The following is a 22,378-nucleotide window of genomic DNA, read 5'->3' as shown; positions in this document are numbered from 1 at the left end:
ACACTAAAGAAGAAATATAACACATAAATACTGTATTTTTTATTTATATTTTTTTTAAATATTTTTTACACGTGTACTCAAACTCAGACATACAAAGTGTACTTTTAGTAAGTTGCATTACTACTACTTCTAATAATAGTAATAATAATAATAATAATAATTTATTGTTTTTTTATTCTGTTTTATATATATATATATATATATATATATATATATATATATATATATATATATATATGCTTGCTTTATATTTAATTTAATTTTTCTTTTCTTTTCTTTTCTTTTCTTTTCTTTTCTTTTCTTTTCTTTTCTTTTCTTTTCTTTTCTTTTCTTTTCTTTTCTTTTCTTTTCTGCTTTTCTTTTCTTTGTTGTAAAATCAAAACGCTCGAAAGGCATGCTGGGAGCTGTAGTTTTTGCACTACATTGTTTACGGGGCGTATTCCCGGATGCGGATGTTGACGTCCTCCTATGATCTGTCGTAAGACGGGTGATCGTCATCATTCACTCGGCGATTCTGAGAGAGAGACGTCTGGCCCTTTGTATTACACCTGCCGTAAAATCACTATTAAACGGAATATTTTTTATTTGTCGGAATCGGAGAGCTAAATGGACCTTCTAATCACTCATGGATGATCGAAGAACAGATTTAAGATGGTCTTTCCGCTAGTTTCAGCAGTGTTTCTGCCTCAATAACATATGTCCAGTAGTGCCGAACTGTCATCGACGGGTTAGCCGGCGAGCTAAACACAAAAGCGTGACGGGTTAATAAATCTTTTTTTTTTTTTTATCGTATCGTCTTGACAACAACATTTCGCTGGGTATTTTTATTATTGAATAACACCGCAGCGTTTTCTACATGGTTTAAACTTGTTTTTAGTATCACGAAGATGGCACTGGGACACGCATACTATTTATCTAATTGTTATCAGTTTTAATAGGATCAGTACGATGCTGTCTCTCCTTCTTTCTGAGGATGTAAACTGCTGATCGTGTCACCCATGGTGATGGTTGCTATTAGTGAAGAAACATTTTTTTCCATGGCCCCATCTGGAGCTCCTCTCGAGCCTGTCTCTGCTGGGGATCTGCAGTGATGTAGTTTTGTTGTTGTTTTGTAGGTGATGAGAGTAGCATGCAGACGTGTCACATGGGTGCCAACGTGTTATCAAGGTGACAGGCAGGTGAGACAACAGCAATTGTCTGAGTGATACAAACGAGAAGACTTTTGAGGAAAATTTGACTTGATCGTTCTTTCTTCCTTAGTCAATTTGTAATTGACACTAGAAGCATCTCATAAATGCAAGAGCTGCATTCATCCAAGTGAGACGTTCAGATAAGAACAGGAACTGTAAAGTTATTGAGCTGGAACAGTGAATGTATTCAAATGCTGTGGGTGTTACTAAATCGTCCCTGCATTATGTTTTTTGACATTAAATTTGAAAATGATGGACCGGAGGTGGATGAACTCTAACGTGTTGCTAAATAAACACATCTAAGACAGGAAAAGTTGACTCATAGACACCTGCCTAAGGTGTCTTCATCTTCGTGAAGTCCATTGTGAAACCAGTGGATGTGAGCCATGTGGATGCTTCATTCTGCAACAATGTTGCCTGCTTTTTTGCTGCTGTTTCTTATGAGAACCTCCAACAGTTTGTCGGAAACCATGAGTAGAGATGAGAAGAGTAAACTGAGGTATGGGTCTGTGTGAGGAAACACAAAATTATGACTTGCTTGCTGGATGATTCAGAAAGTTTTTCTTTATTTGACAAATGTCTTTGCTTCTCAGGAACCAAGTGCTGGAAATGTTTGACCACGCTTATCAAAACTACATGGTATGTACACAGTGACTGATAACTTTCTTTGTTAACAGTTGGGTACAAGGAAATTTTAATGCTACTGTTCCAGTCTCTTATGCTTACCAAGGCTGCATTCATTTGTACATACATACAGTAAAAACAGTAATAATGTGAAATATTATTATAAACTTAAAATAAATGTTTTCTATTTTAACATATTTTTTATAAAATATTCCTGTGGTGAAAAAGCTGAATTTTCAGCAACCATTACTCCAGTCTTCAGCGTTACGAATCATTGTAATATGCTGATTTGGTGCTCTAGAAACATTTCTTCTGTTATCAATGTTAAACAGTTGTGCTACTTAATATTTTTGTGGAGACTGTGATACTAAAGAAATCTTTTATAACATTATAAATCTTTAACAATAAAATTATAAAAATCTAAAAAAAAAAACACTGACTTTATATATTATTGATTTAAAAAAAATCTTACAGTCAAACTTTAAACAAAAAAAAAAAATCTTCTCAGTAGCAAAAATTACGTACCATAGGTTTAGGGATTGGTTTATTTTTAGTTGTATATAATTATGCATGATTTATTGCTACTAGTATGAATTTAGTAATAAAGTAATTACTGTAAATTAACACTGTATGCAGGTGTTACACTATATATCTCTCCTATAAAAAACAAAAAAAAAATTTATAATTAATTTTTTTTTTTTCTGCTCCATACAATGAAATACAGTCAAGTGTTGTTTTGGACTCCACTGACTTTCATTATATGGACAAAAACAGTTGAAATGTTCTTTTAAATATCTTCAAGTTCCACAGAATAAATAAAGTCATATCAATCTGGACATGAATGTGAGTAAATGAAGCAAGAATTTTTATTTAGATTAGCCGTTAACATCACTGGTTTGCCAATAAATGTTCCTAAACAGTGAAAAATAGTCCCCAGAAGCCTCTGTTATGCCCAGAAGTGTCTCCAAGCATGTTGGAAACATAAGATGTATGAAACGGAATGTGGAAACCTGCAGTTAAAAAGAAAAACGTGCACAGAAGGATGGCGAGGATAGGGGAGGCAGATTAATGTTTGAGAGAACAGCATTATAATTAAAATCTGCCTGATTTCATCGCTTTTCATCTCTGTTTTGACAGGACCATGCCTACCCCGCAGATGAGCTGATGCCTTTGACTTGCCGTGGGAGAGTACGTGGACTTGAGCCCAGTCGAGGGGATATAGATGATGCCCTGGGGAAGTAAGTCTGTTGGAGAGAAAATAAAGATGTAGAAATAGAGGTGTAGAAATTTCTTTTTATTTAGTTCTTTTTAAAGAAAGACAGAGATGAAAACATGTTTTCCTGTTCCTTCAGGTTTTCCCTCACTCTCATTGACACTCTTGACACTCTTGCAGTGAGTAACATCTCAAACAGAACTTGAAACTGCATACAAACACTCATATGTATAGTCAAACCCAGGGTTGTTTGCTCATGACCTGTTCTGACACCTCACAGCTGTTAAATAAGACGGTGGAGTTCGAGGAGGCGGTGAGGAGAGTGGTGGCGGATGTACGGTTGGATAATGACATTGTGGTGTCCGTATTTGAGACCAACATCCGGGTGCTGGGGTGAGTAAGGCATCTGTCAGAGTAAAAGACTACATTTTTGAACCCAGAGTAAATTTAGAACTTTACTGTTCTCCATAGTGGACTACTGGGAGGCCATTCCATGGCTGTCATGTTGAAAGAAAGTGGCCGAATGGTCTGGTACCAGGATGAGCTGCTGCACATGGCCAAAGATCTTGGACTCAGACTGCTACCTGCATTTAACACCAGCAGTGGCCTGCCTTATCCTAGAGTGAGTAATTGCACACATTTACATGCATTGCGTATACAATATGAATGATCAAAATCATCCCTGGAATGGAAATATGTCCCTCTTCAAGTCTTTTTAGACATGCTATGGTCTTGCTCAGAACATTAATCTCTCTTTTTTAGAGCATTAATTCTCTTGTTTTGAATCACTTTTGAATCTGCTGTTCTGATCGCAGCAGTGCTTTGTTGAAGTCTGGCTTAGGGAAATGAACTGTGTGACTTCCACCAATGGCTGCACAATCTCATTATCAGCATGACCACCCCTTTCCCAGTTGCTGTTAGTTCATTATACAGACATGCAGTTTTGCTGTATACTCACATTCACAGAACTTATTGCTGACAACTCTGGAATACCTGATTATGGTGACGCATTGCTGCCACACACATATAATTTTTTCCACTCAATTATGTGGTAATAGCGAGATGTTATGTCGTTTTAACGACATCTTTGCTCGTTAAAATAACATATTTTCTCGTAAAAAAGAGGTATGTCATTAAAACTACATAATTATCTTGTTAAAACGACATATTGTCTCGTAATAACAAGATGTTTTCTCGTTAAATAGACATATTTTCTCGTAATAATGAGATGTTATGTCGTTAAAACTGTATAATTACTTCGTTAAAAGGACATCTTTTCTCGTTAAAATGACATTTTCTCATAATAACGAGATGTTATGTCGTTAAAACTATATAATTATCTTGTTAAAAGGACATCTTCTCTCGTTAAAATGAAATTTTTTTCCGTAATAATGACATATTATATCATAAAAATATGTTTTCCCATTATTATAGATATATGGTACACTATGTGAGCGAGCTAAGGGACTGTTCCCATTGCTGTCGCCACAGTCCTGACACGAGGATCTGCATGCTGCTTAAGTTATTGAAATACACTGTTTTAAATGTATTTTAATATAATGGTTTTAATTGTATCTTTATTGGGATTAATCTCCAATCTGTCTAGTGCTATCCAATAACTGCACTCAGAGCCATTGGATATGACTTATTAGATCAAAGCAGTTATTTTCGAATAATCAACTCTGGGCTTGAAATAGCTCAGAATGACTGACGTTTGATTTAACAAATCGAAATACGAACAAGAAGAAATATAGAGATTTTATAATAATAGCTTATAGTTAATAATAATAGATTGCTACTTGAAAAAAAAAATGCTGTTTATTTTTGATTTTCTATCTATTAAAAGGTCCTGAAAAAATGTTGAAATTGCAGTTTTTATGAAAACAGGCATCTAAATATTTTCAACATGAAAAAGAAAAATGTTACTTAAGCGCTAAAATGATTATGTGACTTTGAAGACAGAAGTAATGGCCATCACAGGAACAAAATTACATTTTAAAACCTATTAAAATGCAAAATATGAATTTTTAAATCATAATAGTATTTTACATTATTACTCGTTTTACTGTATTTTTGATATCCAAAATTTGTGATCATGCATTTACAGGTGAACCTGCGTTATGGAGTCCGTGGACCTGAGACCCGTACAGGCACCGAAACGGACACCTGCACTGCCTGTGCTGGGACAATCATTCTAGAATTTGCAGCCTTGAGCCGCTTTACTGGGGACCCCACATTTGAGGTAAAATAGCTTAATGTTGGAAATGTGAACAAATGTCACACTTTTGTTAAGTTTTTCATATAACATTCAGAAATGTCCTTACATAATCTCCAGATAAATATTTATTTTTAGGGTACAGAGAAATGTTTGAAAACCTTGCGTTTTGTATAATTCATGTTGACTAGAGCACTTAAGGTCACCAAGCTAGTAGAAATACTGATGTGATTGTTATGTAACAAACTAACAATGAAGCACTGACATCATTTTAGCCTGAAGTATTGATTCCTGGAATGTTTGTACACACTGTCTAAAAATTATCACACAGATCTCTTATGACATAACTGTACCATCTGTAAGACAAAGACAACATTAGCGTGACTCGTTGTGAACTATGAAAAGTATTATGAAGTCAGGAATGTTGTGAAAGAGGCTTACGATGACTAAATCTATTGAAGTATTTAAGGTGTTGGTGTACTGTTGTATTGTTTACAGGCTCATGCGAGAAGAGCTCTTGACTTCCTTTGGGAAAAGAGACAGAGGCACAGTAATCTAGTGGGAACAACCATCAATATCCACTCAGGAGAGTGGGTCCGCAGGGGTGAGACTGAATCATACCCAACAACCCACCCAAGACATGAAACAAATGTGCTTATATACGGACAAATTAGGGAAACATCAAGTCTGAATCATGATGTTTTTTGTAATTGTTCCCTTAACAGACAGCGGAGTTGGGGCAGGCATAGATTCCTATTATGAGTACTTAATGAAGGCTTATATATTACTTGGGGATGATCGATTTCTGCAGCGCTTTAACACTGTGAGTATCTGTCATTCTTTTGTTAAAGTCATTATAATCCTGTAATAGCTTGCAGTGCCACTGAAATGAATCTCCTTTTCAGTTTGCACAACCAAGTGGTCTTATTTTTCAACCCATTTTTTCCACACATCTGTCATATTTAGACAATTTTGGAAATCCAATCAATCCCAGATGGAGACCTTTTTTACTCTTACTGTAAATGGGTATCAAACTCAATATTCATATTGACTTTGAAGAGACTCCATTCACTTTCATAATTTCATATGCATGTGTATGTTTAGACTTTTTGTCTTGTGTACTATTTTTTTCTGTTTATTTTAGTAGGCTGGAGTAGGTTGTGTCTTTTAACATTATGATTTATTTAAAAAATTATAATAACACATTTATTAGTTCATAATAATTTATAATTAATATTTTTAATAATGTATTATTTGTTTATTTTAGTAGGCTGGAGTAGTTTGTATATTTTAGCATTTTATTTATTATTTGTATATATTTTTTAGACATTATATTAATATTATAATTGTATTTATTTTATAATTGATCATTATTCACAACAAAAGCCCTGGAACGTGACATTATATCTTCCAAAAAAATTTTAATACTTTTTCTAGTGTGACTCTCATTTTAGTTTTGTCTGCTATGATATAGCAGGTTTCTTTATCTCGTCTGTATTCATGAATTGTGTTTGCTTGGCATGTATTTCAGCACTATGCATCCATTATGAAGTATATTAGCCAACCTCCTCTGCTACTGGACGTCCACATCCACAAACCCCTGCTGCCAGCTCGCACCTGGATGGACTCCTTGCTTGCCTTTTTCCCTGGATTGCAGGTGAGTAATCAGTAATCAGTCTTGTTTTCATTCATCATGAAAATCCAAATGTAGGAGCTCTGCTCCCTTCTGCTCATTGCAGGTGTTAAAGGGGGATATCCAGCCAGCCATAGAGACGCATGAAATGCTTTATCAGGTTACCAAGAAGCACAACTTCCTCCCTGAGGTAGAACCTCTTTTCTGTTGTCTGTCTTTTCAATTTCTTCAATGTCTGTGGTTTACAAACTCTTCTTGACTTTGGCCCACCCCCTCACGTACTGTCTCGCCAGGCCTTCACCACTGATTTCAGGGTTCACTGGGCTCAGCATCCCCTCCGGCCAGAGTTTGCAGAAAGCACCTACTTCCTCTACAAGGTACAGAGGTGTCACTGAGTTCTCAACTAAATCTCAATACAACATCTCCTTCACTCTCATAATTTTCCTTCTCTTCAACTTGCAAATGTGACCTCCTTCACGCTGCACTGCCCCTGCTGTAGTGCATTCGACCATGTACTTTAATGTTGTTAACCACTGAGACAATCCAAATGCTTCATTTCCTCTGAAGCAACCAGAGATCCATATTACCTGGAGGTGGGCCGTACCATACTGGAGAACCTGAACCGGTTCGCTCGGGTTCCCTGTGGCTTCGCTGCTATGAAGGATGTGAGGACAGGGAGTCACGAGGACCGGTAAGAGCAGGAGTTTGTGGGTAGCTAAAGAGGATGTTGGTTCGTATAAAATATTTTTGTACAAATAGTTTGAGAAGATTTTGTGAAGGGAGTGTTTATGAGTAAAGAGTGGGCGATAGGCTGTCTCATGGAACATTTAATTCACTTCATCAGCATGGACTCGTTTTTCCTGGCGGAGATGTTTAAGTACCTGTTCCTGTTGTTTGCTGAGGAGGAGGATTTGCATTTTAATGTGGAGGACTACGTCTTTACCACAGAAGCTCATCTGTTGCCTCTTTCCCTCTCCACTGCTTCAAACTCACAGGCGCCCCCTTTGGTAAACAATATGGTACTGCACATCAGCGCCATAGCAGTTTTTACTGTTTGTGTACCTCTTTAAATCTATCAAATGTTGATATACTATCTCTCTGTCACCCCAGGCTGGAGAAGAGCTTGATGACTCAAATTTTGAGTGGACTTGCCCTAACACCCGCCTACTCTTTCCTGATCCCGCCTTCCCACGCAATCTCCGCGAACCAATTAAGAGCGCGGTGGATAACAGTTGTCCGCGCCCAACCACTCATCGGTGAGAAAGTGATATAACCAGCTGGTCTATGTTTAAATAGCAATTTACATAATTTTATATTATAGAAATGAGATGTATAATTAGCATTACGTATAGTTACAGCTATAATATCAGATGCTCTATTTTAAAATAATTTTTATCAAAAAAACTATTAAAACTAATTAAAATTATAGGACATTTTCAAGAAGATATTTAATGTTTTCTTTTCATCTGTCTTTTAGCAGAGAACCTGGTATGGGACGTCCTCCTCTTAGGGCACAAGACTTCATGGCCAATAACCCTGAACATCTGGAGCTGCTGAGGCGAATGGGTGTCAGTCTCATCCATTTGAAGGATGGCAGAGTACAACTCGTTCAACATGCCACACAGGTACCATGCAGACCCAGCAAGCCAGTGTTTATCTTTTTAAAACTATTTTATTCTTATTAAGGCAATAGTTATAAACACAAATGTTATATTTTATTATATTATAAATAATAAAGGAATTATAATTCAAACAAAATGTCCCTTTCTTCCTCACTGCAGGCGGTGAGCGCAGTCGCTGCAGAAGACGGCATGCGTTTCATGCAGGAAATGATGGAGCTGTCCAGCCAGCAGCAGAAAGAGCAGCTTCCTCCACGAGCGGTTCAGATTGTTTCGCACCCCTTTTTTGGTAGAGTGGTTTTGACTGCAGGCCCTGCGCAGTTCGGAATGGATCTTTCCAAAAGCAGTTCTGGAGTGAGTATGATTAACTCTGACCTTTTATTATGAGCTTTCTCACTTTTGGCTATTTCTGTGTTCCTGTGTTGTTCTTGGTTTGTTCTTGCTACAGGGTATACATTTTTTTAGTAATGCTGTACTGTGTATTTTGTTCTCTTTTTTTTCTTCTCTCTTAGGTGCGTGGGTTCGTAACTGTAGCGGAGCCCTATAAGGGCTGTTCTGAGTTGAGTAATGGTGAAATTGTGGCAGGCCGCATTGCTCTGCTGCAAAGAGGCCAGTGCATGTTTGCAGAAAAGGCCAGGCACATTCAGAAAGCTGGGGCCATTGGAGGCATCGTCATAGGTGAGATATGTTTCATGTGGAGTCAAGTCACCTAGATCAGGAGTTTTCAATTCTTTTGATGCCAGTGTCTCCTAAATGTAATGATTTCCTCACAAAGAACTCCCCCTCTAAACAAACTTAGATAGGTGGCCTTTATATTGTTACTGAAACCCAAACAAATTATTAAAATATTATCTGGAAAATATTTCATTTTTATTAAGTTGACAGCCTCAAAATCAACCCTTTAGTATTTTTTTCCTCTCATATTTTCCACTGACCTGCCTAAAACCCTTTTTTGGGCCCCTGGGACCTCCTGGACCCCTGTTTAAAACCCCCTGATCTAGTTAATGGACTATATTTGACCATGGCTGCTTAAAATTATTCATTATAATATTTTTATTGCCTTGGTTCCAGTGCTATTTTAGTTTTATTTATATTCCATATTTTGAATTTTGATGAAATCATATTTTTGTATTTTCAGTTTTCATTGTAGTTTTAGTCATTTTTATTAGTTTTTCAGAATCGTTTTAATGTATTTTTACTTTAGTACTTCAACTTATTTTATTTTAGTTAATTGCCAAAACAACATTCATAATTTTCTTGTTTTTTAAGTTTAAGCCCCTTTTTAATTTATTCACATTTTTAATGAGCAAAAATGATTAAATGGTTTTAGTTAACAATATAAACAATGTTTTCTACAGAATCAATCGGTCTTAGTATTATTCTCTTCTCTCTCTCTCTCTCTTTGTCGTTTCTGTTTAGATGACAATGAGGGCAGCAGCAGTGATACGGCTCCATTGTTCCAAATGGCGGGAGATGGGCGGAACACTGATGATGTCACTTTACCACTTCTTTTCCTGTTCCACAAAGAGGGTAACATCCTGTTGGAGGCTCTAAAGGAGAACAGGGAGGTGGAGGTGCTGCTCAGTGATAAAGCTAGAGACAGAGGTGAGAGACTTTCTAAGACAGTGCGAAGACATGAATATGAAAAAAAATGTTACTATGTGAGGAAGGTGGTACACGTTGCATCATCAACTTTCTTTCCTTTCTAATTATTCTTCCTTTATTACTCTTTCACTCTGTGTTTGTAACTCTTTTCCCTTTCCACTACTTTTTTCCCCCTTCCTTCTTGGATGAGCAGAATCCATATTTAAGGGGAAAGCCCTCCGGGGCGCCCTGTTGGATGGCAGTAAGTACCCCTCCTCTATGGGTTTTCCTTCATGCATCAAACCCACTTGTTTTTAATAAATCATGTTGCAAAGATCATATTTACTAGTTGAATGAAAATAAATGCCATCACCAAGTAGGAAATTCTGAACATTCTTTAGGCCCTGAGTTTCTGAGTTGGAGGCATGTCAGTAAGAAAATAGATGCAGTGTCTGTACTGATGGTAAATTTATTGAAATTAACTAAATGATTATTTTTCATTTACAATTAAACTAGTTAAGGATCTGTTTACACCTGGTATCAATATGTGTTTTTGTCAGTCAGAGCTCAAGTGGAAAACATTAAATACAGGTATAGATGGAGTCTAAAACATTTTGAACTTCTTCACTTTTGACCACTTTCCAGTGGTAGTTGAAAAAACTAATTCGACCAAATTTCTTTCATAACGTAGACACTTATGTGGTAGAAGTGTTCGAACACCCACAAAGGACTACCTACTTTCTGCCCACTGATCTAACACGTGAGCATTATGGGACGTGTTTTGAGAAAGTGCACCAAAATAATTCACTCCAACTTGATTACAATTGGAACTGATGTTACCATTTGCTTCCTTTCCCGCTCGCTTATAAGCAGAGTAATACTTCCTTCATTCAATCGTATTTGTGCGCGTTACTCAGCACTTCCACAAAATAACCGTGTGATGAAACGAGAGGGGAGGGTCTGGACAAAATCCAAACACAAGTGGTCACAGAAGATGTATTTAAACACATAACAACCAGGTCTAAATGGTAATGCATCTCGGCTGAGCACTTGAACACACCAAAAGTTTATGGACTTGTATTAGTGCAACTTCTGGTCATTCTCCACACCTCATGTGGCCTACTAGGTTTTATCAGTGATGAATGATTGATATTAATTAGTTTCCTTGTAGTTCATTCAACTGACTTCTTTTTCTAGGTACGGATGGAGCAGAAGAAGGGGACTGCCCCACAGAGGAGAAAGACCACACTTCTCCTGCCTCTTCAAAACCTGTCGACCAATCACAAGTAACTACTCAGGAACAGACAACAGACGACTCAGTCGTAGGACAAGAGTCAGTTCAGCCAGCGGAGGGACTTAGCAGTTACATCTCAGTGGATGAAGGGGAGGAGCCAGCGGTGGACGGAGACTCCAGCAGCCAATCGGAGGATTCGCTGATGGCTGATTGGCAGGAGGACTTGGAAGCGTTTAAGCAGATGGAGAAGGATGAGCTTTGACATTCCCCTCCATCTCGGACTCCACTAGGTTGTCCCAGCCATAGCACAGACTGATAAATCGGTTCTGTCGAATAGGGTCAATATATCAGACAGGCATGATTATGAACTCTAACTCGAAGAGCTCATTTTCTACGGCCAGTTCTCAGGGGCTTTTCTTTCCTGTTTTCTTCAACTGAACGCTGAAAAACTGTTATTGCAGATCTCACCCACACATTACCACTTGTCTCTTTCTCTACATGCCTAGGGTGCACATTTAGTCCTGTTTTTGTCTTCCTTCTAACAAATGGATTCCCTGATTATTGAAGCGCAGGCTTAAATCATCAGTGCTGATTAATCGTCTGAAGGACTGATTACTTTAATGGCTGGTTTAACTGTGACAAATTGCTTTTTTGCAATAGGATTCATACTCGGTTCTTGTCTCAGTTTGCAGGGTCTGAAAAAAGAAAATATGAAGAACTTTATGGAATGATATATGTGTATATGTTTGAGTGTTTGTATGTATGTTTATTGTTTTTGATTAATAAGCGAATCAGCCTGGGAGCCATACAAACATATCTCCTGCAGATCAAAAATGCTTCTTCCAGCCTTCTGCATTAAGTATTTAATGGTCTTACACATTCAGTCCAGCTAATATGACTTTATAATGAGGTCAATGTTTTTGAAGAAAAGCATTAAAGGACCACAGGTGACAACTTTGCATGTCAGTGAGTGACAGACTTTTTTCCAAGGATGAAGGAGACGTGCGAAGCGTCCTGAAGGCTCCGCCAGAGGGCGCCATTGCTCCATTGCGCCCAATGGCTAATTAATTGACTGGGAGACCATGCCAGAGGGCGTGAAATGTGATAAGCTCAAAAAAATTAATTAAAAATTTTAATGTATGCTATATATGCTAATCTATCCTTTTTATTAGATAGGCTTTCTATTACATGTAATATTTATTGGGGGAAGGAGGAACTTGATTAAATTTTAGCATTATGAACTTGCGCATGTAATAAATTTGTTTTCCTCCTTTAAAGCTGCAGTAAGGCTGTTGCATCCAGGGGCGTAGCAACAAATGTAGGGCCCCAGTCACACAACCAAGGGGGTGGGAGCCCCCACAACACAACACAACATCATTATGTCCCCCTGTGTAAGTGATACAGTAAAACCACACATCTTAAATATATTATCCCCTTTATTCCCACTGGAAATATTTTATTGCAAAGTTTATCATAGAGCCATATATATTTATAAATTATATAATTTAAATAATACATACATACCACCATTCAAAAGTTTGGGGACAGTACTTTGTTTTCAAATAAATTTTATTAAAAAAGAATGCATTAAATTTATCAAAAGTGACAGTACAGACTTCAACACTGTGACAATTTAGCATTGTTTCAATATATCATTATAAATACACAAAACACCTTATATTATAAATAATAAGAAACATGAACAAGAAGTTGCTTAAATTTTTATTGATTTAAAAATTCAGAATTTCTTGGCATAAGCAATTGACAATATTGGTTAGTTTATGAATAAAACAAGTTCTGTGGCAAATATAATTTGACAAAACTTAGACGTTTTGCTCTACAGTGTGAATTACACACACCTATACTGAAAATGCAAATTGTGAAGCAGTTATGCTTTTTTTATAAAAACATACATTTGTATCAAGCAACTACATAAGAACGTTATATACAACGCAATATATACATTTCATTTCCCTTGATAGCATCGCCTCACACTCCATCCCAGTAGGTGGCGGAATATGCACCAAAACTGGTTTGCCATCCGCCTTAAAACATCAATAGAAGAAGAAGAAGAACTCAGGAGCGCAGGCTGTAAGCCAGCGGTCCACATCACTACAGCAGCACGTATTCCGTCTGCGCGTGAGCCGCTGCCAGTGGACCGAGCGGGTCACTTCTGACAAGTGAGTGTTTCCCTGCATTTTTGCGCTGATGCTTATGTTAACTGTTAGACGCAAACTGATTGCTTTTCTTTGTTGGTGGTCTATGGTGAGTCGATCCTGTCTTGGTTCCTGACTGGTTCTTCTTTTTTGCGTGATCAGTTTGATCTGATCTGTGAACAGTGATTCTGGGCTGCATGGTGGTGTATGGGCTGTGTCTCAAAACCTAGTGTTCTGCCAGTCTACACAGCATTTTGGGTATCTTTAGGGTCCAAAACGAATGATAGATTTTTGGGCGACTGTACCCAAAGTGCTGTCTAGGTAAGCAGTATACTAGGTTTTAAGAGACAGCCATGGTAGACAGAAATGGGTGAGATCAATAATTGGTTAATATGAGGTTTCTTTCGCATTGCAAGGACGTTAATTGATTTCCCCTCGTGTTTTTATGTGGTACTACCGAACTAGAAATAAAGAAAACAAAATACACCTGGTTTGGCATGCATGCACACGTACACGTGTGTGTGTGTGTGTGTGTGTGTGTGTGTGTGTGTGTGTGTGTGTTTGCGTGTCCGCTGTCCTGCGGGCAGACAATGCGCGCTCTGTCTCTGCCGTGGCGCAGCTGTGTGTGTCCTTCTGTCACTGTGCTTTCATAAGCAGTATTTTCGCTGGCGCGCATTCAGTGTATGGCGGTGTGTTTGAATGGCAGACATGTTTACGTCTAGAGAGAGCTGTGCGTGATTTAGCGATGTCTGATTCGTAAGTGAATCATTCCTTTGAGTCGGATCTTTTCAGTAAATCGGTTAAACACAGAACAGAATTCGTTCAAGAATCGGTCAGAGCGGCTTTTCGAATCAACTCACTGACTCTGAGAAAGGCGAAATTGTACTTCTCTAACGTTACTAATTGTAGTCGAAAGTGCCATGACTGAATTCACAGTATTAATAAAACTTCTGGCGAGAGCCTAAAGGGCATACTTTACAGTCCCATGGGGCAATGGTAGAGGATTTGTGGATGACAGTGAAGAGATTCAACTGATGCTGGTAGGTCACATGACGATGACGGAATGGCCAATGTAGTATAATCCGGATTAAATTCATACTGCACACATTCTTCCAATATAGAACATACTTTTTTAATGGTCACAAAATAATAACGCAGAGTATGCTAGCCTATTTCGAATGCAGCCAGTTATTTAACAATGTCTGATACAGGCAGGGGCGTTGCACAAGATCCCGGGCCCTATGCATATGCAGTCCTGATGGGCCCCCATGAAAATATCCAGGTAAAATAAAATATATTTCAGACTTTTCAAGGGCCCTCTCTTCCTTTGGGGCCCTGGTAATCAGTACTGGTTTTACCCCCAGTCCGACGCCCCTGGATACAGGATTTAATGATGTCTGATTCATAAACGAATCATTCCTTTGAATCTTTTTTTTTTTTTTTTTCAATGGCTCTGTTCATTAATGAATCTGACTGAATCGTCAGAGCGGTTCCTGAATCAACTCACTGACTAATTGAACTTATGTAGACTCAAATTTAACCTGCAGTTATCTATCTTTACAACTCTCCAACTCACTGAACCTTGAACCGTCTTTGTCTTGCAAGTGTTTCATTTAGTTTTAGAGTTTCCTTACTCATTACAGACAACTGATTCTTTCAGATGTGTCAAACTCTGAATGATCTGGTTTGACAGCTCACTGACTCTGTCGAGCCATTGTCATGTTGTAACCCCTAACAGAATCCTGTTGGAGCCCAGAGAGATTCTACTGACTAAAAGAACTTGTACAACAGTCAGGTTCCACAAGATCTTCTCCTGAAACAATTGGGATTTTTAACTATAACATTTAAACCTTTACAAGCAGACCTATTGTGAGTTACAAGCCGCCTCATGGAGTCATACAGGGGGATAGAATTTCACATGATAGACTCTTTTGCACATAAGTGATTCGTAATGAACCAAGTACTGATGTGTGTGTTGATGCTAACAACATTTGGAGTGTTTGACTGACTGGGTGAAAAGTAAATTTGCCAACAGCAGAAATTTAATAAAACATAGGCTACTAGAAATATGTTAACAACCTGATTGTAAGACTATGCTTATACAAGGTAGTTGTTAGTTTTAATAGCATTTTAAAAGACTTCATCCAGGAAATTAATTTTAGTTTTTGTTTAATGTAAATGCAAATTAGATTTAGTCGCTAAACAGCTTTTTTATGAGATGATTCATGGCTCCAACAAATTGATACAAAATTAAAATAAACTACCTTTACTATTTTAACAAAATATGCTTCATGGGAATTTATAGGAATGTTGTGGAGATGCTGGGATGTCAGTAACTATGTGATGAAAATGAACCAATTTACGGAAATGAGTTGGACTTTGCTCTGGGGAGACACGGTCGGCTCTGTACCTCTCTCTGTCTCTCTCAATCTCTCATCAGTCTGACGCCTCCATCTGTCTCTCTCTCATCTATAAGCAGCGTGTGTGTTGCTTTGCGCACATATGGCTCTTGTACTGGTGGCTGAAGAGGCTGAATGGCTATTAATAGCGTCTGTGGGTCCTCCTCTCGGTCAGTCAATTTCAATCTTCTCCACCATCACAGCTCCCATCTCCCACTCAGCCTGTTTTATTCAGATTCTCCCGCGTGCTTCATGGGACCTGAGAAAAGCGACCCAGTTAGCTCATGGGGTTATGATGCAATGTCAGGGAGGTTACCATAGTTACTGGAGGTCTATGTGCGAGGTTCCTGTGGCGGTGTTGTGTGTGTGTGGCGTGGTTTTGATGACTGAGGAAATTGCATGTGTGTATACTGTGTATTGCAACTTTTGAATTTAGTATATATTGACAGCACAACCTTATCTGACTCCTATGCAGTGTGGGGTATTTTGGTCAAGTGGTTCAAGGAAAATTGTCATCATTTACTCACCCTCAGGTCCTTCCAAACCTGTAAGACTTTCTTGCTTCCATGGATCACAAATAGAGATGATTAGTAAAATGTTTTTGTTGCTCTTTTTTCCACACAATGAACATGAAATGATGTGAATAGTCCATATGACTCATGCTGCATGTTCCATGTTTTTTAAAAGTACAATTTTGAAATTTAATTCAATTCAGTTACTTCAATTTGATTCAAGTTCCCCTCTTCCACATCTTTCAAGAATCTTTTTCATTTGCATTTACTTTGATTGCATTTGAAGTAAAGCAATACAAAAATGTAAACAATGTGTCTTATGACTGACCTAGGCTGGTAACCAAAGGATGTAGTTTTGAACAAGTGATCTGTATTTCATTGTTCTTAGGGGTTTATTCTTGTAATAAGTCCCTTTAGTTATAATTCTCTAATAATAATAATAATAATAATATGATGACATTCAAAGTTAATCATTAAAGCTGCTAAGAATTAATAAATGTTAAATGTAATTGCCATTAAATTTTGAAAAATAAAACTGACATTTTTCATACTCAACATTTTTGTGGTTTATCTTTTAAAATTGTTTACTTTTTTTGTATTGTATTATTTTTAAGACAAATTAATACAGATTTTTAATCTCTGGTAATTTATTGGTTATTGTCAATTATTGTTACCATTAAAAGGGGTCATGAACTGAGAAAGAAAAATTCATATTCATAATTTTGACATATAGAGGTCATTGTACTATAAAAACATCCTGTAAGTTTCAGAACTCAGAACTTTCTCATTAGTCTAAAAACAGCTTATATTGAAGCCACTCTGCCAAAATGATTATGGAGTGTTCTACTCTGATGTAATAGTGCAGCTAAAAACCGCCTCCACAGAAGAAGATCAACGCCTGCTTCTACAACGCTGTCTGTTTAGCCCCACCCACCGATTCTACATCACTGCCTGTTTTAGTCCCGCCCACCAATTCGTGCATGCAATTTAAATAACGAGAAAGGCAAAAGCAGTTCTACGGTGAAATCAGACGATAAAGATGACTCAGAAGGAAACAAGACACTTGTTGGAAAAAAAAAAAAAAAAAAAAAAACGGCATTATAAAGTGAAAAAAAAAAAAGTGAAAGTGACATGACATACAGCCATGTCTGGTAAAATTCGTGCTCTGCATTTAACCCATCCAAAGTGCAGACACACAGCAGTGTACACACACATACACCATGAACACACCCGGAAGAGTGGGCAGCCATAAAAGCTGCGGCTCCCTGGGAACATCAAGGGCACCTCAGCCTTACACAAGAACACACAACCCGTGGTATTGCCAGCCCGAGACTTGAACCCACAACCTTTGGGTTAGGAGTTAAACTCTCTAACCACTAGGTCACGACTTCCCCTTGCATTGCCTTCCTAGTGATCTCAACGTTAGGAAAGAGTGGATGAACATTATTTTTAATGGAGTTCCAGACCACATTAGTAAGAACCTGGTTGTTTGTTTACTTCAATTCACCATGGATTCATTTACAAACAAGGCACAATTCGACAGGATTTTCAGAAAGATTGAAACAAGATGACCAACAGTAATGTCGCACCACACAAGTCTGTGTGTGTGTGTGTGTGTGTGTATAATTTTTTTTTTTTTTAATGTGGTCGCTATTGCTTTGATAGAGTGTTTGATATGTACTGAGAATTTATGCACCCATCTAAGAAGGATGTAGGCTGTCAAACATTCACAACTGTTAACCAATCATGGCAGCGGGTGTTTACTTCCGAGTCTACAATCTGCCACAGACCATTCTGATGGGGGCTTCAAAACAAGACAGAAAATAGCCTATTACTTCTAAATTATGATGGGTTTTGTTGTAAAAATCTTGATAACATTAAAAGAGGTCCTCAGAGAACAGTAGAAAATAATAAAAAAGGCAGACCCCTTTAAGTGAATAATTATCAATGCATGCTTTTTAAAGTCACGATAAAATCAAAATGGATTTTTTTTTTTTATGAAATATTCCTTTTTTTTTTTTTTTTTTTCACATGCCCTTGTAATTTTTAATCAAAATAGCTTTCCCTTCCTTTAGCAATGACATATTTTCTCTGATGACGTGTAGGTGTATGAGGGCAGAACAAACTGTCACTCAAATGTGATCAGGGCAATATCAAATGACAATGATCCATTCCCGATAGACCAAATTAAAGGGGTCATATGATGCAGTTTATATTTTTCCTTTCTCTTTGGCGTGTTACAAGCTCTTGGTTCATAAAGAAGATCTGTAAAGTTGCAAAGACTAAAGTCTCAAATCCAAAGAGATATTCTTTATAAAAGTATAAAGAATATAAGAGTCAACCATGCCTTCCTAAAACGGCTCGTTCTAACACGCCCCCACATCTCTACATCACTATGCGGGAAGATTTGCATAACGGTGCCCAGATGTTCAAGCAAAGAAAGCAGGTGTACCTTTTTATTCTCGTTGTAGTATTGTTGTTGCCGTCGCCATGTTGTGGAACTGCTTTGTTTCATTGTGAAAGCGAAACTACTTTGTTTGGCCTTCCAAAAGAGGACGATATCCACTTCGTCATGCCTGGGGCTGATCCGTGCTGGTCACTCATTAAATACATCAACTTATCACCTTTCACCGCCGAATTGGCTTTCACTGTGGACGAAGCGGAGTCCAGCCCGAGGTCGTCACATGTGGTTGCTGCAAGCCCAACGGATACTCTTTGTAGAATCCGCTGGCCGCGCCGTTCTCAAACCCACCAGCCTCTGCTCACTCAAGCCAGCCGCGGCTCACTCTAGGCCTCCGGCCTCTGCTCACTTAAGGCCTGCGGTGTGTGATGCTGTTTTGTTGAGAAAGCGATACTACTTTGTTTGGCCTTCCAAAAAAAAAAATAAATAAAAATAAATCATATATAAATCACATAAATAATTTTATTTATATTTATCTCCCCTCCCTCCGGACAGACAATCAAACACATTAAGATAAGAAAAATAACATTTCTGTCACACGCTTGAGGTATTCGGCCAATCACAATGCACTGGATAGCTGGCCAATCACAGCACACTTCGCTTTTCAGATTGATGAGCTTTGTAAAAATTGACGCCTTTCAGAAGGCGGGGCATAGAGGAGAAACAATGTACAGTATGTGAAAAATAATGTGTTTTTTGAACCTTAAACCGCATAAACACATTTCATTACACCAAATACACAAAATAATGTTCTTTTTAGCAGCATCATATGACCCCTTTAAATACCGCCATACATCTTTTGTTTGTTTGTTTTTCAAGATGGTGTTTCACTTGGATATGTCAAAATAAGAAAAGATGAATGCAACTTATGTTTCATGTCGATTTTTAAAAAATGAAGGAAAAAAATTATTTGCGCATGTAGGTAGCTTTGCATTGTGGCATTTTAGGCCTTGCCTTTTTGTACGGTCTAAGATAGTACACCAACTGTCCTCCAATCCTTCCTGCCTTGGAAAGCATTGACGGGATCAATTACAAATCCAATCATCCAGAGAAAGGTCCATGTGGTTCAGAGGTGGCTTTTAAGGTTAAGTTTTGTGTCATGCTTTTGATCCACAAGGTAGAGGTCAGGCTGTGTCTCTAACCAGTGCTCACTGTTCTGATATGACACAGATCAAATGTCCTCCTTTGCTATTGTCAAACATGGACGTCCTCTCCATCCTTGCATCAAGGAGCCATGCATACGTGCTGAGACAGATGGACGTGCTGATTTGAATGTTTAAATAACAGTGCTGTCTACTACCGGTGCCATTTAGATTGAAGCATGACATTTTTAAACCTTATTTAAATTTAGCTGAATTAGTAAGCATTTTGTAAAGGGATGTAAATGTGTTTCACACAGTGGGAGGGATTTTCATTTGGAGACTTTCAAGAGCTCATTAGAGAGCTGTGTGTATACTTACAGGAAACGGGCAGACCAATTATGCGGCAGCAGGCAACAGAATTGGTATATAATAGATGGTTTTCTAATTTCAAATGAATATTTATAGGCAGAATTAAGAGGCGCTTGTCAGCTTTATAGAGATGGATACAGAAAAATTACAGACCTGACCCTGGAGTTGATTTCCACGATGCTGTAGCCTTGTGCGTGCGTTCACTGGAGGAGAGATGGTACTTATTAGTAATTGCAGAAAGGAAAGATACAAAGGTGTGCTGTTTTGAAAATGCTGATCTAGAAGAAAAATGAGGTACTCAAGGTTTCGTTGACTAGTCATATGAGAAGTGTGTTATGAGTCATTTTGGTTTTTTTCTGACTGTGGTGGCACAAACACTAAGCCACAGACCCACGCACAGTGTAGAGGTGACAGGCACAAATCAGTTGTAGAGGAGTGAAGTCAGTGAGTCAGTCAGACGCTGGTGGTGTTGGGACAGCCCTGAGTGGTACAGTATGACAGTGGATGGAGGGGTTGATTCTGACTTTTGCAAGTCTGGCTCTTACTCAAGAAACAGGAGTAGAATGAGTTTCTGTGTGAATAGTATGTCACGCCATTCTTTAGTGAATTGTCTCATTTCAACTCAGTGGGACGTATTATGTAAGAATGGATTGGTGAGCGAGTTTATATTTTAGCCTGTTCCCATGCTAGCTTGAAATTTAGACAAGTCATTCATAGGCTGATTTCCATCAGAAGTTGAGAGGAGTGTTTGGAAAACTTTTATGGAATCATTTATTAGTGCTGCTTGCTTAGGCAAATTGGTATCCCTGGCATTTTTATTCTTAACTAAAATAAATCTATTAAAAACATTTTTGTTAACTGAAATAAGATATAAATATTAGATTTAAAAAAAAACTTTAAAAATATTCAAATGTAGCCATTTGCAACTAACAGAAATAAAATATATTGAAGCACTGAATAAAAATTTTTTAAACTAAAAACTACGACCAAGAATGTAGAAAACTGACAACGCACATAACAAAATTATTAAAAAAAAGCTGAAAGCTGAAAATATAAAATTTAAGTGTATTTTAAAATATTTAAAAAAATGATATAAAATGTATGAAATTTTTACAGTAAACCGTTTATTAAAAAGACAGCTTAACTGTTTTCAACATAAAAATAAATGTTTCTTGAGCACCAAATCCGCGTATCAGAATGATATCTGAAGGATCATGTGACACTGAAAACTGGAGTAATGTCTGCTAAAAATTATATTGTAAAAAATGTTAAAATGGAAAATAGAAATACATTTTAAATCACAATTTCTTTTTTTATACTGTATTTGGTGTTCTTGGCGAGCAAAAAAAAAACTTTTCAAAAATCTTACCTACCTAAAATTTTATCAACTGATTAATCAACTCATAAAAATAAATTATTAATTATGGTGTTGGTAATTGTTTAGAGACAAGTTTTGGCTGTTAGGTAGTCTACAGTTGTTGTTTTTCTTTTAAACTGGTCTGCTGGGAGGTTTGAGCACCATTGCTTTAAGCTTAAGTTCTGGGCATAAATGGTTACAAACTGTCACCTTGACCATCTTTGACATTTTTATCTTCCCATATGTTTCTCAGACTCATTGCTTCCTCTGACTTGAACTCTGTCTCTCCCTCAGTCCTTTCATTGCCCCTCTCTTCTCGTGGTTGGAGAGTTCCCTTCTTAAACACTAACACTATTATTTCAACATCTCTCCACCCCCAAACCACCTCTCACACTGCTTAAGGCAAAAAGAAGGAACGAAAGGGAAAGAGAAAGAGGCTTTAGTCTTAAGATAATCATGACAGCACCGAGACGTTTGGCTTGGTGATCTGTTAAACTGGGACACGGAGTTGATGCTACAGCCGTTGTGGGTGAGTAAATATTATGGTCGGGGGTCGCTGTCCTGTTTGCTCGGTCACAGGTGAAGATGAATGAATGGGGTCTCCTCTGGTTCTTCAGAGCAGGGGTTCGGTGTTTGTGTTGTTCTGTCTCAACTAAGATTCATAGGACTTGTACTCTGCTTACCATTTATTTTGTTCTCTCCTGATCAGCCTGTTTTTCAGGGTGAGCGG

General features: G+C 37.7%; 2 protein-coding genes across 5 annotated transcripts in view; both read left to right on the top strand.

The window, feature by feature from the left end:
• The first annotated feature begins 479 nt into the window (after positions 1–479).
• On the top strand, positions 480–12,271 carry LOC109095362 (ER degradation-enhancing alpha-mannosidase-like protein 3). 4 transcript variants are annotated; one of them, XM_042728902.1, is made up of 22 exons: positions 481–761; positions 1,116–1,689; positions 1,784–1,829; positions 2,952–3,052; positions 3,167–3,206; positions 3,308–3,420; positions 3,499–3,649; positions 5,135–5,269; positions 5,741–5,846; positions 5,968–6,065; positions 6,774–6,899; positions 6,982–7,065; positions 7,169–7,252; positions 7,442–7,566; positions 7,720–7,894; positions 7,986–8,131; positions 8,353–8,500; positions 8,657–8,848; positions 9,007–9,172; positions 9,914–10,099; positions 10,293–10,340; positions 11,276–12,271. In XM_042728902.1, exons 2-22 carry the CDS (start codon positions 1,577–1,579, stop codon positions 11,572–11,574), a joined length of 2,682 nt encoding a protein of 893 aa, XP_042584836.1. In that variant the 5' UTR covers positions 481–761; positions 1,116–1,576; the 3' UTR covers positions 11,575–12,271. The 4 variants fall into 4 exon arrangements, with proteins under 4 accessions (XP_042584837.1, XP_042584836.1, XP_042584834.1 ...); XM_042728903.1 differs by having other exon boundaries at positions 480–1,689; positions 7,720–7,882; XM_042728900.1 differs by having other exon boundaries at positions 481–1,689.
• A 1,068-nt stretch (positions 12,272–13,339) lies between these two features.
• Positions 13,340–22,378, top strand: part of LOC109095366 (uncharacterized protein C1orf21 homolog) — a 29,462-nt gene continuing 20,423 nt past the window's right edge. The window contains exon 1 of the mRNA XM_019109073.2: positions 13,340–13,492. The gene's annotated coding sequence lies outside the window, so the exon portion shown is untranslated. The remainder of the gene's footprint in view (positions 13,493–22,378) is intronic.

The sequence above is a fragment of the Cyprinus carpio genome, chromosome B8 (assembly GCF_018340385.1).
Source record: "Cyprinus carpio isolate SPL01 chromosome B8, ASM1834038v1, whole genome shotgun sequence".
Lineage (NCBI taxonomy): Eukaryota > Metazoa > Chordata > Actinopteri > Cypriniformes > Cyprinidae > Cyprinus > Cyprinus carpio.
The sequence above is the reverse complement of the archived record's forward strand: the minus strand, read 5'-3'. Positions and strand labels throughout refer to the sequence as shown.